Source organism: Aplysia californica, unplaced genomic scaffold (assembly GCF_000002075.1).
Source record: "Aplysia californica isolate F4 #8 unplaced genomic scaffold, AplCal3.0 scaffold00068, whole genome shotgun sequence".
In the NCBI taxonomy this organism is placed as follows: Eukaryota; Metazoa; Mollusca; class Gastropoda; order Aplysiida; family Aplysiidae; genus Aplysia; species Aplysia californica.
In genome coordinates, this window is record NW_004797338.1 from 1,620,859 (window position 1) to 1,634,796 (window position 13,938).

The window sequence follows — 13,938 nt, forward strand, 5'->3', positions numbered from 1 at the left end:
AAAAATGAACATATTTACTGTACAGTTCTGGAATATATTTCATTCAAAGAGATTATCAATAGTACTAGAGCTCTCAGCTGTAATGTCATGCGTGTTAGACGTAAGGGAGGCGGGAAGGCAGAGGGGTGCCAGCAAAACTGAAGGAGTTTAGAGTGTCAGTCGGTACACAATGAATAAGGAGCGCATCAGTAACAACAGTTAGGGGAGATACTAATAAGATAACACTGTGAAGAACTGCAAAACTAACAATAGTGCACTCTTTTGACGTGCATGGATGCACAAACCGGCCTGAGAAGGAGATAAATTGCAGCTGTCATATTTTAGTAATAAGTAGGCTACGAGTGAACATAAAATATGTATAGCTTGTTCTCTTTCGTTCGTCTGCGAGAAGAAAAATCAAGCTCATTTTTTAAATTTTCCAAATGTGCACAAAACTTTGCATGGCACTCCTGTGGGCCAGCGACCAAACTTTTTTTTTTTAATCTTGACCAAGTAATAAAGTTGGTTTATTGGTTGGACAATAATGAATTATAATATGTTCAAAAATTAACCCAGTTTAAAGAGCCTTCATAAAGAGCCATGACATCTCCCACGGAATGCCATCAGAGCGCACATCAGTATCACGACGCAGTGGAATCAGGCTGTCGTCAATTTTGAGGCATTAAGAGTTATTGGTATCATCTAAAGTTCGTTCATATGTTTTGCTTTGGAAGAAAGAAATATCCATTTATGTAGAATACAAATCGAGACACTTGCGAATGAAAGAGATCATGGGGTCACCTGGTTTCAGAGGTAAAATTGGTGAGAAATGGAAACTGTAAACTTACATTTTGCGTGCTTAATCATTTTTTAAAGAGTAAAATTCAAACAGAAATGTGTTCTTTAATAGGCATGAAAGGTGCCCCCCCCCCCCCCAAAAAAAAAAAAATGGATACAAATTCACAAACATGGGGAAAATGCCAGTTTCTCCACTTTGATTATTTTCACGAGCCCCTGATTTCACCACGCTGTCTAACTTCACATCGGTGGTTTTATTGCTTGTAGTTTTTGCTTATAACAATAATATTATGACGGCGAGGGAGTGGGGCAAAACTTTCCGACAACACCTCACCGGACCAGACGGATCAGTTCGATCCGTGAAGACTGACCTCACAACCCAGATCACAAAGCGTGTCCTAAGATCGTGTGTCAGCAGTCATGCGTTTACCCAGATTTGAGATCATAACATGAACACACAGAATATTCCCACCGAACACAATCACGTCAATCAAACAATAAAGGAATCATGCAAGGTCTTCTGCTACATGATATTACACATGGGAAATATAAAAACTTGATATCTCACACGTGGATTATCAGTGTAATTTCAGTAAATTACCCTACGCCCTATATTGTCTTATAACCCTCTGCAGGCACATAATATAAATATAGTTGAAAGTCAAAGTCCAACGAAACCATAGAAATGAATGTAGTTTCTTAGTCTTTCACTTTTTCAATAGTATTTTCAGCTTATTTATTTCATTACATGTATTTGGGTTTCATTTCGACGGGAAGAGAGGCATGCGGACAGCAAATCATTAATACAATCAAAAGTAGAAGACTGAATCCTAATATTTTTACATTTCTTACTACAACTTCGACGAGAATGGAAATTTTGCTTTCATGTCAGCCTCTTTAATGGGGCCATTTGACCATTTGACCGGTCATTTTAATTGTGTTGATCTGAAATCAGTACGATATGAAAAATGCATTCCATGAGTTATGGTGGTAGATCATGATTTAACCTCCGTGTAAAAATTACCAGTTGTATGTTCTCGATGAAACTCGTGGTTACAATTTGACAATTTCACGCGTAGAATAAATCATCGTCTACCATCATAACTTGAGCAAAAAGTTCTTTATCGAAATCTGTTAATGAGACTCTTTTATGCTCCTCACACAAAACGATTAAATATTCTTAGATGAATTGATGAATATCAGGAAACTGAGGCGTCACCAAACAAGAACGATGGCAACAAGCGACACCTCATTGTTCATGGTTTGGTGTATGCTCCTGTCGTCTGCCCAAGCTATTTTATTCTTCATCACGTTCCAATCTTGTATGAGACGAGTTTTTCTCCAACTATCAGCGCAATAAATAGCATTTTCAGCTGCCAAAAACTGATTCTAACAAAAACAGACAGGGTTTGTTTTAAATTCCCTTAGAATAATTCCGTCTGTTTTCTGGACCCCCCCCGGTCCAGAGAATTGAAACGAGTCTCTAGGAAAATGTGTCAATATTATATTTGTCCTCTATTCAAAAATCGTACACAAGTCCAAACTGTAGTTCAAACGTCATGATATTTTTGCGTTTTGTTCTAGCATCGCTCACTGTCTCTGTTATTCATTTTCAATATCTGTATCTGCAATATCTAGTCACGTTCACTTTTTCAATGTTGTCTACTGACATCGTTCTTCACAGGCAGCTTCTTTTATAAAACAGTGAGATCGAGCGCATTGGGAGAGATCAATGGGATATGCAACGACACCAAATTAAGAACTGACTGCATTGGTAATGCTCTTAGGGATGACTTGTTAGAGTGTGAAAAAGGCCAGTATTCATTGCAAGATCAAGGTATCCCGGTAAGTGTCTGTTCATTGCATTTTTAAAAATACATCGATTTTTTTAAAAATACATTTTTGTATTGTGAAAACTTTGGACCCAGTTTCTCAAAGGGATGCCAGGTGGACAAGAAATTGTTGAAGGAAGGGCGATAGACGTTTGATGCACTGACACGTTCTTGGCAACAGTTGTGTATTGATGGAATACCTTTTAAAGGATATCGTATAGATCATTAATTATTCTATGTTTGTCTTCTGTTTAGAACACTCTACTACACAGAGACCAGTCACTAGTGACATTAATAACCCAGCTCTAGTTCGCTGTCGCTTCCAAAACCAAATTAGTACTCAACATTATTCCAAAATCTACGCTTTGATGCGTGGGTCTACTCTTTGAAGAAGGCCTTGTCAGTCTACTCTTCGATAATTTCTGTTAATTTTTTATTTAATTTTCTGTCCTTTTTATTTCTTCTCTTTTCTACTGTAAAACGGTTTTGCAAGGCCTCTCGATTTTGTAATGGGGCGTACCATTTCATCCTCGTTTTACCCAAGAGAGCCAACAATACTCAATTTTGTTTCAGGGACTTGCTTCATGACGCAATTTATTCAAGCGCACGTCAATTTGTTTTTAAAGTCTTAAAGCGTGTTATTTTGCCTGTCTTTAGATGAAAAAAATACCAGTCTATCTTGAATAGAAGTCGAGATATTTACTTTTGAAGGAGTGGGGGTCGCCTGACTTCAGAGGTAAAATTAGCGAGAAAATGACCGCGAAAGCTTAGTGACGTCCATAGCTTGAGAACAGTTGAAAACTGAAAATATACATTTTTATGTTTTTTGTCAACGTTTTTCAGTAAAATCCATACGTAAATGTGTTTCTAAATGAATATAAAAGGTGTTCAGGCTCTGCTAAACCTCCTTTACGGACATTGCATTAGCTTCTTGTTGAGAAAATAATTGTGTACAAGTTGGCCACCCTTTGTCACAAATGTTTGAATGATAATGCACCATAATATTTATTAAATCTGTTAAGACTGTATATTTCAATCCGCAGTTTAAGGTCATCAGCTGACAAAATTAAATTTATTTTACCATCTATAAAACTTAAAACAATGGGTGAAAGGGCATTTGAATACCAAGGTCCCAAGATCTGGAATGCTTTACCAAGTACTTTAAGAGAGATCAAATCTTTTGATTCATTCAAATGCCAGCTGAAGTCGTTTCTGTTTTTAAATAAAGAAGATGAATAATATTTGGAGTAATTGTCTTTTAGTCTGGACACCACGTTTTATGGTACTGTTGTACGTTGTACTGTATTGTAAAGCGCTCAGAGCCTGTGTACTTTAATCGGGGTTGAGCGCTATATAAATGTCATTTATCATTATTATTACTACTACTACTACTACTACTACTACTACTACTACTACTACTACTACTACTACTACTACTACTACTACTACTACTACTACTACTACTACTACTACTACTACTACTACTACTACTACTACTACTACTACTACTACTACTACTACTACTACTACTACTATTATTATTATTATTATTATTATTACTATTATTATTATTATTAATATTATTAAGGTAAAGAAAAAATCGACAAAAAACTGCCAAACCAGCAGAAATATGCTGATATCTTCGACGAGCGCCTTATTTCACCACGATGTCTCACCTATTCATTTCATCTGTGATGTCTATGGAAGAGATAACGAAGATTTTATATCATTAAAGTACGAGTGCCACTGCCTGAACCCTTTTCAGCAGCCCTGAAACAAAAAAAAAGATTAGGTTTACAATATTACATGTATACTTAGTAGTCGGAATTTGTACCTGCCATATAGAAAAATGTTTGTCTAAAACTTTCAGCTTACTTATTTCATTTCTTCCCCTAGTGATTTCTGGTTACTCTGCACCCTTTCCTCTATAATTATTTATTTCAGACTGACTCAGCTTTCGCATTCAGTTTTAGGGCATTTTGAAGAATCTGCCTAGGGACCGAGAATGGATGAATATCATTCTGTTATTAAAAATACAGTCGAACCTGCCGTGACGGCCATTTCTATAAGACGGCCACCTGTACAAACGGCCACTTTCCAATTCCCCCCATGGGTTTTTTCTACATAATTTAACTGTGTAAAACGGGCACCTGTCCAACGCGGCCGTCGCCATCATATTTTAACACACAAACCCTATCACACCAAGCAGTAACACCTGTCTTAGACGGCCACCTTAGTGACTCCATTACGTTTTGTCACAAATAATTGTGCATTGGCCCCTGGCGTTATGGGCGAGCCGTCATAATCCAATCACCTGTCGTTGTTGTCAGGTTGTCCCTCCAACCGATCATGTTGCGTAGGCCCCTCCCACTTTTGACCAATAGGTAACAAATTTTCAGCTGCTGCCTTCAAAAACAAACAACTTAATATAGCCACACGGAATGTGAGAAAAATGTACCAAAAAGGCAAATTAGATCATATAGAGCAGGAAATGGATAGGATGAAGCTAAATATGTTAGGCCTTTCAGAAATTAGATGTGAGGGGGCAGGCTTGATTAAAAGAGGATCCAAAACAATTGTATATTCAGGAGGAAAAACCCATGAAAGAGGAGTCGGCATTTTATTTGACGAAGCAACAGCAAAGAGCATCAAAGGTTTTTGGGGAGTGTCAGATAGAGTAATCGTGGCTAAAATAGAGGGAAAACCTTTTGACATGGGTGTCATCCAAATATATACACCAAGATCAGAGCACGACAACGAGGAAATTGAGAATTTTTATGAAGACCTTGATAAGGAAATGAAACAGTTAAAAGCACAAGATGTAAAGGTAGTCATTGGAGACTTTAATGCCAAAGTAGGAAGTACACGTAAAGAAGATATAGTTGGGCCATGGGGACTGGGTAAAGAGTATGAACGCGGGGAACGGCTGGTAGAATTGTGCAGAGAAAATAATTTTATGATATCAAACACCTGGTATGAAAATCACCAAAGAAGACAATACACTTGGAAGAGTCCTGGCGATAGAAGTGGAAATCAAATAGACTTCATACTTATTCAGAAACGTTTTAGAAATACAATAAAATCGTCTAAATCACTGCCAGGAGTAGACTGTGATAGTGACCATGTACCAGTCATGTGTAAAATGCGGATAAGACTAAAGAAACTCAAAAAGTCAAAATATCAACCTAAATTTGACGTATATACCAGTTATAGGGTTACTAAAAATGAACAGAAGCAATGACTGGCTAACATACATTGAACATAAACACCACAGGCAGATAAAAGTACATGTAGATCTATACATTGTAGTAACTTTAAGAAAATATTCTCTATTGTCCAATGACCAATAAATGATCATTATAATATGAATAGAAACGAATTTCCTTCCAGGACTTTCCAGATATAAATAATTTAATACATGAGTTGTGGTGTTAGATCATGATTTATCCTACGAGTGAAATTGCCAAGTTGTAATCACGAGTTTCAACGAGTGATTACAACTGGCAATTTCACAAGTAGGATAAATCATGGTCTAACACCACAACGAGTGTAATAAATTTTTTATACCATACTGATATCAGCTGGCGAAATACATCCGTATCAACAAAGCTGAAATGTCCCGTCAAATGGACAAGAGGATCCATTCTAGAGTCTCACATGAAAACAACATTTTCACGCCCGTCGAGGTCAGATTGAAAATTGGGAAAAATCTGGATTGTTTTCCTTTACTTTTAGCCACGCCAATTTACAAGTTGTGCTATCCGTATGTCTCCCTCCGCGAAACAAACCCCCAAAAAAACTATCATAACGAAAATATAAGCAAAGTAAACAGAAAATGCATGATTCAAAAGTTGAAAGAAACTGCATTAATGTGGCCTGGGGTTTTTTTTAGAATAGAGATGACTTTGATTTTGATTTCAAACTTCGTAACACCAAAGGCAAAGAGTTATTCTCTAGATTTCTAGATCTAGAATCTAGATCTAGATCTAAATCTAAATCTAGATTCTAGATCTAGATTAGATCTAAATATCAGAACTAACGCATTGCTTTACATAGGTCAAAGATGAAAAAAAGCCTTTTTAACAACAAAAGTTGGTAAGTTACTTGGATACTGACGTGCTGATTCTAAATATTAATTATGTAGTTAGATCTAGTTTTTGTCTGTCGATTTCCGATATTCTGAATTTTTTAAAGGGGAGGTAAGAATATCAAAATAACAAGGGAAGTAACTTTTATTATTTCCAAAAAAGTAATTATCCAAGAGTGTTATACTCGTATATTGACTAATATCATATTTATCAATTACATATTGTTTTAAAGTTTAATTTTCTTTGACTTATAAAGTTGATCATAATTTAGTATGTATGAAGTGATAGAGTTAATGTAAACAAAAATTCAAAAGGCAATGCAAGTGACCTAAGCAGTGGGTTTTTTATTGTTTGATAAAGTGACTATCAAATTTCAAACCAATTTAATTCTTTCATGAACATTTCATTTGTTCAGGCTGATATAGGCCTAGATCTAGATTCTAGATCTGTGTGGCGCTATTTACTATTTACTATTTATTAAGTCGTGTTGTAGATCTTTCATTTTGATAATTAAAATTTATTTAGATCTAGATCTAGTGTCAGTCAACTAGTGTCCACTGTCCACTGTCCGTCCAAAGTGTCTGAGAGCAAAAAGAAATTCCCAAACATCAGTTGTACTAGATCTTGATCTAGATCTAATTGATTTGAAAGAGGGCAGTTTAGCTGCACCTGACAAGTCGCATTATTATGATGACCCATTAGAACAAATGATTATTTTATTCGAGAAATGAACTAAACGTAACAGCGCCATACTCTGGCGTAGATCTAGATCTAGATCTAATCCCGGAACATTACGGTGCCCATCATTTGACTCTATTTGAAACAAAATTAAGGGCATCGTAGATCTAGAAACATTTGAGCCTATACTCGACTATAAGAGACTGGGAGACTAGTGTTTGGTTGCCCATGGTGAGCGCGCTTTGCAGCGAAGTTTTTAAAGTTTTTATAAGATTTAGATCTAGATCTAAAATCTAGATCTAGATCTAGGCTACTTTGCTTAGCTTGTAGCGTACACAAAGGGATAGTGATAGAAGTAGAAGGCGAATATAGATCTAGTGCGCGGGGTAATTTATGCAATTTTTTATATTTCACGTGTGAGATATCAGCTTAGCCAGCCTATATTTCATGTGTGAAATATAAGGATATATTTTACCGGAAGTGCAATGCTAAAACAGCTTCAAGTATGGTATAAATAATTTAATACATGAGTTGTGGTGTTAGATCATGATTTATCCTACGAGTGAAATTGCCAAGTTGTAATCACGAGTTTCAACGAGTGATTACAACTGGCAATTTCACAGGTAGGATAAATCATGGTCTAACACCATAACGAGAGTAATAAATTTTTTATACCATACTGATATCAGCTGGCGAAATATGTCCGTATGAACAAAGTTCAAATGACCCGTCAAATGGACAAGAGAATGCATTCTAGAGTCTCACATGAAAACAACATTTTTATGCCCGTCGAAGTCAGATTGAGAATTGGGGAAAATCTGGATTGTTTACCTTTACTTTAAGCCACGCTAATTTACAAGTTGTGCTATCCGTATGTCTCCCTCCGCGAAACAAACCCCAAACAAAACTGTAATAACGTAAGTATAAGCAAAGTAATCAGAAAATGTACGATTCAAAAGTTGAAAGAAACTGCATTGATATGGCATGTTTTTGTTAGAATTGAGATGACTTTGATTTTGATTTCAAACTTCGTGACCAAAACAAACCAAAGGCAAAGAGTTAGACTATTCTCTAGATCTAGAATCTAGATCTAGATATTAGAACTAACGCATTGCTTTAAATTGGTCAAAGATGAAAAAAAAAAAAAACTTTTTAACAACAAAAGTTGTCAAGTTACTTGGATACTGACGTGCTGATTCTAAATATGTAGTTAGATATCTAGTTTTTGTCTATCGATTTCCGATATTCTGGATTTTATAAGGGGAGGTACGAATATCAGAATAACAAGGGAAGTAACTTTTATATTTTCCAAAAAAGTAATTATCCAAGAGTTTTATACTCGTATATTGACTAATATCACATTTATCAATTACATATTGTTTTAAAGTTTAATCTTCTTTAATCTTTCAAACCATTGTAACTTTTTCAATAGGCCCTAGGGCCTATGTCTTTCATGAACATTAATTTCATCTATTCAGGCTGATATAGGCCTAGATCTAGATTCTAGAATTCTAGATCTAGATCTGTGTGGCGCTATGTAGTAAACTGTTTACTATTTATTTATTTAAATATTTAGTCGTGTTGTAGCAATGATAGTACATAACAAGATGGGCCACTTCTCTCTTTGAGCCAATTAAAAAAGTGTCCTCAAAATTTGGTGGCGCCCTCTTCACAAAAGCGCACTCTTTGCGAACAGAGTTACCCTACTTGAGTTTTAAAAAATCAAAGTGAAACTAGCAAGTTTTGGGATAAATTTCGGAAGAACGCTTTTTTAAAATGGTTACGCTGACAAAAAACCTCTTACGGAGGAAAGGGTGATGGTTTTCTTCGTTTAATTTGACTTTAGAATGAAAGGCGAGAGGTCATTAAAATTTTTAAAAACCTAAAACTCCGCACTGAACGTACCCGAACTGCTGATGAACAGCAGTCGATCTGCGCACGCAAGGAGGTGCTATTCCTATTCTTCTTCTGGAAAAACGAAAGAGAGCTTCAAAACAGACTGCAGCGCCATCTGAAGCAAAGAGCATACTTCCTGCGGACACTTTTTTGGCTGAGTGGCCCATCTTGTTATTCACTATCTTTGGTTGTAGTGATGGGCCGATACCATAATTTAGGTATCGATGTCGATACCTAGTACTTTTTCAAGAAATCGATACCGATACATCGATACCTAATGCCTAATGTTATTAGTAACATACGCCGGGGGTAATAAGTATATAAAGATAAAAATACAAGTATACTTTTCCAAGTATTTAGGTCAGAGGCGAAGCGTCTATATAATCAAATAATCACTGCTTCCCTTCCTAATTTTGAAACATTGTCGCAGTCAAATTCACCCATAGACGTAAACCTCATAAATTAAATGTATAAAGACGTTCATAATCACCAATGCACAATAGACTATGCCTAACCTTCAAAACCGTTTCATTGCCACAGAAATAGCCTATTCGCCCCTATCGGGCCACTCCATAAGCAGTCAGAAGCTTTGATTAAGTAAGCTTAAAGTGAGACTTGAAGAGTCAACCAATAGATTTGAAGGGAACATGTGCATAGCAGTCAGAACTGTTTCATTGTCGCATTTACCCTGTTCACCCCTTTCGGGCCACAGTTATAAGCACCCAGACGCGCTGATTATCTAAGCGAACTATTACACTGGTCGAGTCTACCTCACAGATGTGAGGGGAACTAACTCCCCGGTGCTCCGACTACACTGCTGGTGCTTGTTTTTTTCCTCGACTTTTTAACGTCGAATAATCAGATCGTGACCTCGATTATGACAGCGGCTCCTGGCCGCGAAAAGCTATACAAAAAACAGCCAAATGTGAAATAAAAATAATAAATAATTGGCGTGCTCTACCAAAGTGTTTCGGCTGTCTGGTATAACATGCCATTGTAGTGCTGACATCTGTGCTTCTTTCCTTGGTGTTCGTGTGTTCAAATCTAAAGTTAAATTTAAGGTTAGTTAGAATAAATATTTAATTAAATACTTTCCCGATTGTTTTAGTGGTTGAACAAGCATACAACATGAATTCAGGATTTGTTTTCATTCACAACTCAAGAGTTGCCGCTTCCAGTGCCAGTAAGATTCTTGTGACTTGTGTGAGTATGATATCTCCAGGCCCTATCTGGTCCCATTTCACTTTGATTACCCTGTCAAACAAGTCAGCCTTCGCCCCTGATTTAGGTAATCGTGTCTAGACAAGTTGTGACTCTTTAGCTGAGACTCAACCAACAATTATTTGTAAAAGAGAGAGAGAGAGAGAGAGAGAGAGAGAGAGAGAGAGAGAGAGAGAGAGAAATAAATACCCAAATATGAGAATAAAAACAAAAACTAAGTGAAGTATGTTAGTATTGGAAAATAAAAACACAAGAGTTCTAAAAAGGCAGTTCAATTTACCAGATTTTTAGCAACTTTAAATTAAACCAATGAGGATAAATCAGGGTTGTCAGTGAGGATTTTGCAAAATCACTTGATAGATTTCATGAAAAACTTCTCTCTTTTTGTTAAAAAATCACTAGATTCATTTAAAACGCTTGCCCCATACGAAAACTCATCAGTTTTGATAAACAAAAAATTCCCAAGGCCCAAGTCACTTGCTTTGACAGCCCTGGGGTAAATAACACATAGGTATCGATGTTTAGAGCAGGTATCGGTATCGATACCGATACCTATAGGTATCTAAGGATCGAGTATCTAGTTTCGATACCTGCCCATCACTATCGTGTTGTAGATCTTTCATTTTGATATGTATTATGTATTTAGATCTAGATCTAGACCTAGTGTCCACTGTCCGTCCACCCATTGTGTTTTTCTGTTTTGCTGCTACAATGTCTGAGAGCAAAAAGAAACTCCCAAACATCAGTTGTACTAGATCTAGATCTAGTTGATTTGAAAGAGGGCAGTTTAGCTGCACCTGACAAGTCGCATTATTATGATAACCCATTAGATCTAGTACAAATGGTTATTTTATTCGAGAAATAAACTAAACGTAACAGCACCATACTCTGGCGTAGATCTAGAGATCTAGATCTAGACATCTAATCCCGGTTCATTACGGTGCCCATCATTTGACTCTTTTTAAAACAAAATTAAGGGCACCGTAGATCTAGAAAGATTTGAACCTATACTCGACTATAAGAGACTGGGAGACTAGTGTTTGGTTGCCCATGGTGTGCGCGATTTGCAGCGAAGTTTTTAAGTTTTTACTAGATTTAGATGTAGATCTAGATCTAGGCTACTTTGCTTGCTTACACAGACAGAGGGATAGAAGTAGAAGGCGAATATAGATCTAGTGCGCGGAGTAATTTATGCAAATTTTTATATTTCACGTGTGAGATATCAGCTTATATTTCACACGTGAAATATAAGGATATATTTTACCGGAAGTGCAATGCTAAAACAGCTCCAAGTATGGTCAAAGAGTCTACATAATAAGAGGGGCCACTTCTCTCTTTCAGCCAATTAAAAAAGTGTCCTCAAAATTCGGTGGCGCTCTCTTCACAAAAGCGCACCTTTTGCGAACAGAGTTACCCTACTTGAGTTTAAAAAATCAAAGTGAAACTAGCAAGTTTTTGAATAAATTTCGGAAGAACGCTTTTTAAAAATGGTTACGCTGACAAAAAACCTCTTCCGGAGGAAAGGGTGATTGTTTTCTTCGTTTAGTTTGACTTTAGAATGAAAGGCGAGAGGTCATTAAAATTTTTTAAAACCTAAAACTCCACACTGAACGAACCCGAACTGCTGATGAACAGCAGTCGATCTGCGCACGCAAGGAGGTGCTATTCCTATTCTTCTTCTGGTAAAACGAAAGAGAGCTTCAAAACAGACTGCAGCGCCATCTGAAGCAAAGAGCGCACTTCCTGCGGACACTTTTTTGGATGAGTGGCCCATCTTGTTATGTACTATCTTTGGTATGGTATAAAAAAAATTTTTATATCTTTCAGCGGATGTGCAGAGAGGTGCGCGCTGCGGCTCTCTGCTTTGTCGGAGATGTGAGGAAATGTGATGAATACACCGCGCAGAACAGAAGAAGGTATCTACACAAATTGAACGAAAGATTCTGCAGTGCCGGTCCTCGTATGACTTACAGCACAACGCTTACTCTCATCCTGCTCGTTGCCTTTGCTGTCTGGTAAAAGTCTTGAAGAGATGATGCATCCAGAAAAGAGGTTTACCAGTCACGACGGGCCTGGTGTGTTTCTTCAGACTGATATAAAGCCTTCAAAGCTGAGAATCTGTGAAAAGTTTTAATTGCTGATAGGGGCAAACATATAAAACAAACTTTTAACAAAATTCGTATTCTCGAGAACAAACTATGGTATGTTAAAACGATGCTAACTAATCTAGTAGGACCTGTGTTTTTGAAGGTCCTTTAAAAAACGAACAAATGAACTTAAATCAAATATTATTTTATTTTCCAATTTTTCTTTCAAAATTGTTTCGAATCTGCCATGGAATAATAAATGTACCCGAAGGTTCCGAAAACTATTGGTGTTTGTGCAATTCTTGCAGTGACTAGACCACGCATTCTGGAGTATACCGGTTTAACTGTGAAGGGCGCCATTTGAACCAAATACAGATCGAGGGGGTGGGGTTAGTTTTTGTTGTTGTTGTTTGTTGTTGTTGTTTTTTTTTGGGGGGGAGGGGGGACACCACACGCACTCAACTAAAGCGAGGCTGTTTTGTCGTGCTCCAAACTTTAGGTTACTTACAATTTACTTGGAAATAAAAACTGCTAGATCTACTTCCTTTTTCTTTTTGTTTTAGATGGAAAAAAATACTCTCCACTAGCAGTAAAATTTGCATCATTTTGAACTCTACAAAAACACATTAAGTTGGCGTGGGGCATATCTTTTTCCTTTATTTTTGGACGTAATGCCACCACCTATTTCATGCACGCTTCACAATACAGATCTTTTAGAGAGAGAACAGCAGTGGCCATGACAGTGCACAGGCTAAGAGTATACGTTTTGGGGTAATTGTAATTATTATGTTTGGTACAGTGGAATCCTGTTATAACGAGAGGAAGGGGGCCGGTGCAAAATGTCTGTTATAACAGGATTCTCGTTATTAGGGATCCAGTAATAAATTCAAAGAAAATAGAAAAGTAGGCCTAATCTATGAGTTTCGGGTTCTGTTCTTTTCTTTCTGTATTTCCCCTGATGATGATTTTGTTCAACATGATCTCTAGGTCTTATTTGATTTTGATCAAAAATAGAATCGGGTTTCTTTCTCTAGCACTAGCAATGTTGACAGCTCAACGTTGGCGATCAGAAAGAAGGGGCTCTGGCTTTAGGCTAACTCGCCCGCTGTGTTGTCCCCCAACCCGCCCCACCATGTGGTGCGTTGCGTCTGCTTGCGCACGTCACACATTCACTCCATCTATCACAGTCACAGCATTGTGACCTCTCCATCCCGCACCAGAAAAATGAGAGGCACGGTATGCCTAGATAATCTAGACTGAGCTGGAATATCACACGGTGCGGTCTGCTTGTCTGCGCATTCCACAACCTCCCCCATGCATTCGCTCCGGCCTTCATTGTTGGTTCGCGTGGGCTCTCCC

At 37.3% G+C, this 13,938-nt stretch overlaps 1 protein-coding gene across 2 annotated transcripts in view; it reads left to right on the top strand.

The window, feature by feature from the left end:
• LOC101863802 overlaps window positions 1–12,860 on the top strand; it is a 23,397-nt gene extending 10,537 nt beyond the window's left edge. For both annotated transcript variants that reach the window (XM_005093728.3, XM_005093729.3), the window contains exons 4-5: window positions 2,462–2,622; window positions 12,320–12,860. In XM_005093728.3, coding sequence (XP_005093785.1) covers window positions 2,462–2,622; window positions 12,320–12,511 — 353 coding nt within the window. In that variant the 3' untranslated portion in view covers window positions 12,512–12,860. The remainder of the gene's footprint in view (window positions 1–2,461; window positions 2,623–12,319) is intronic.
• Window positions 12,861–13,938: the final 1,078 nt, after the last annotated feature.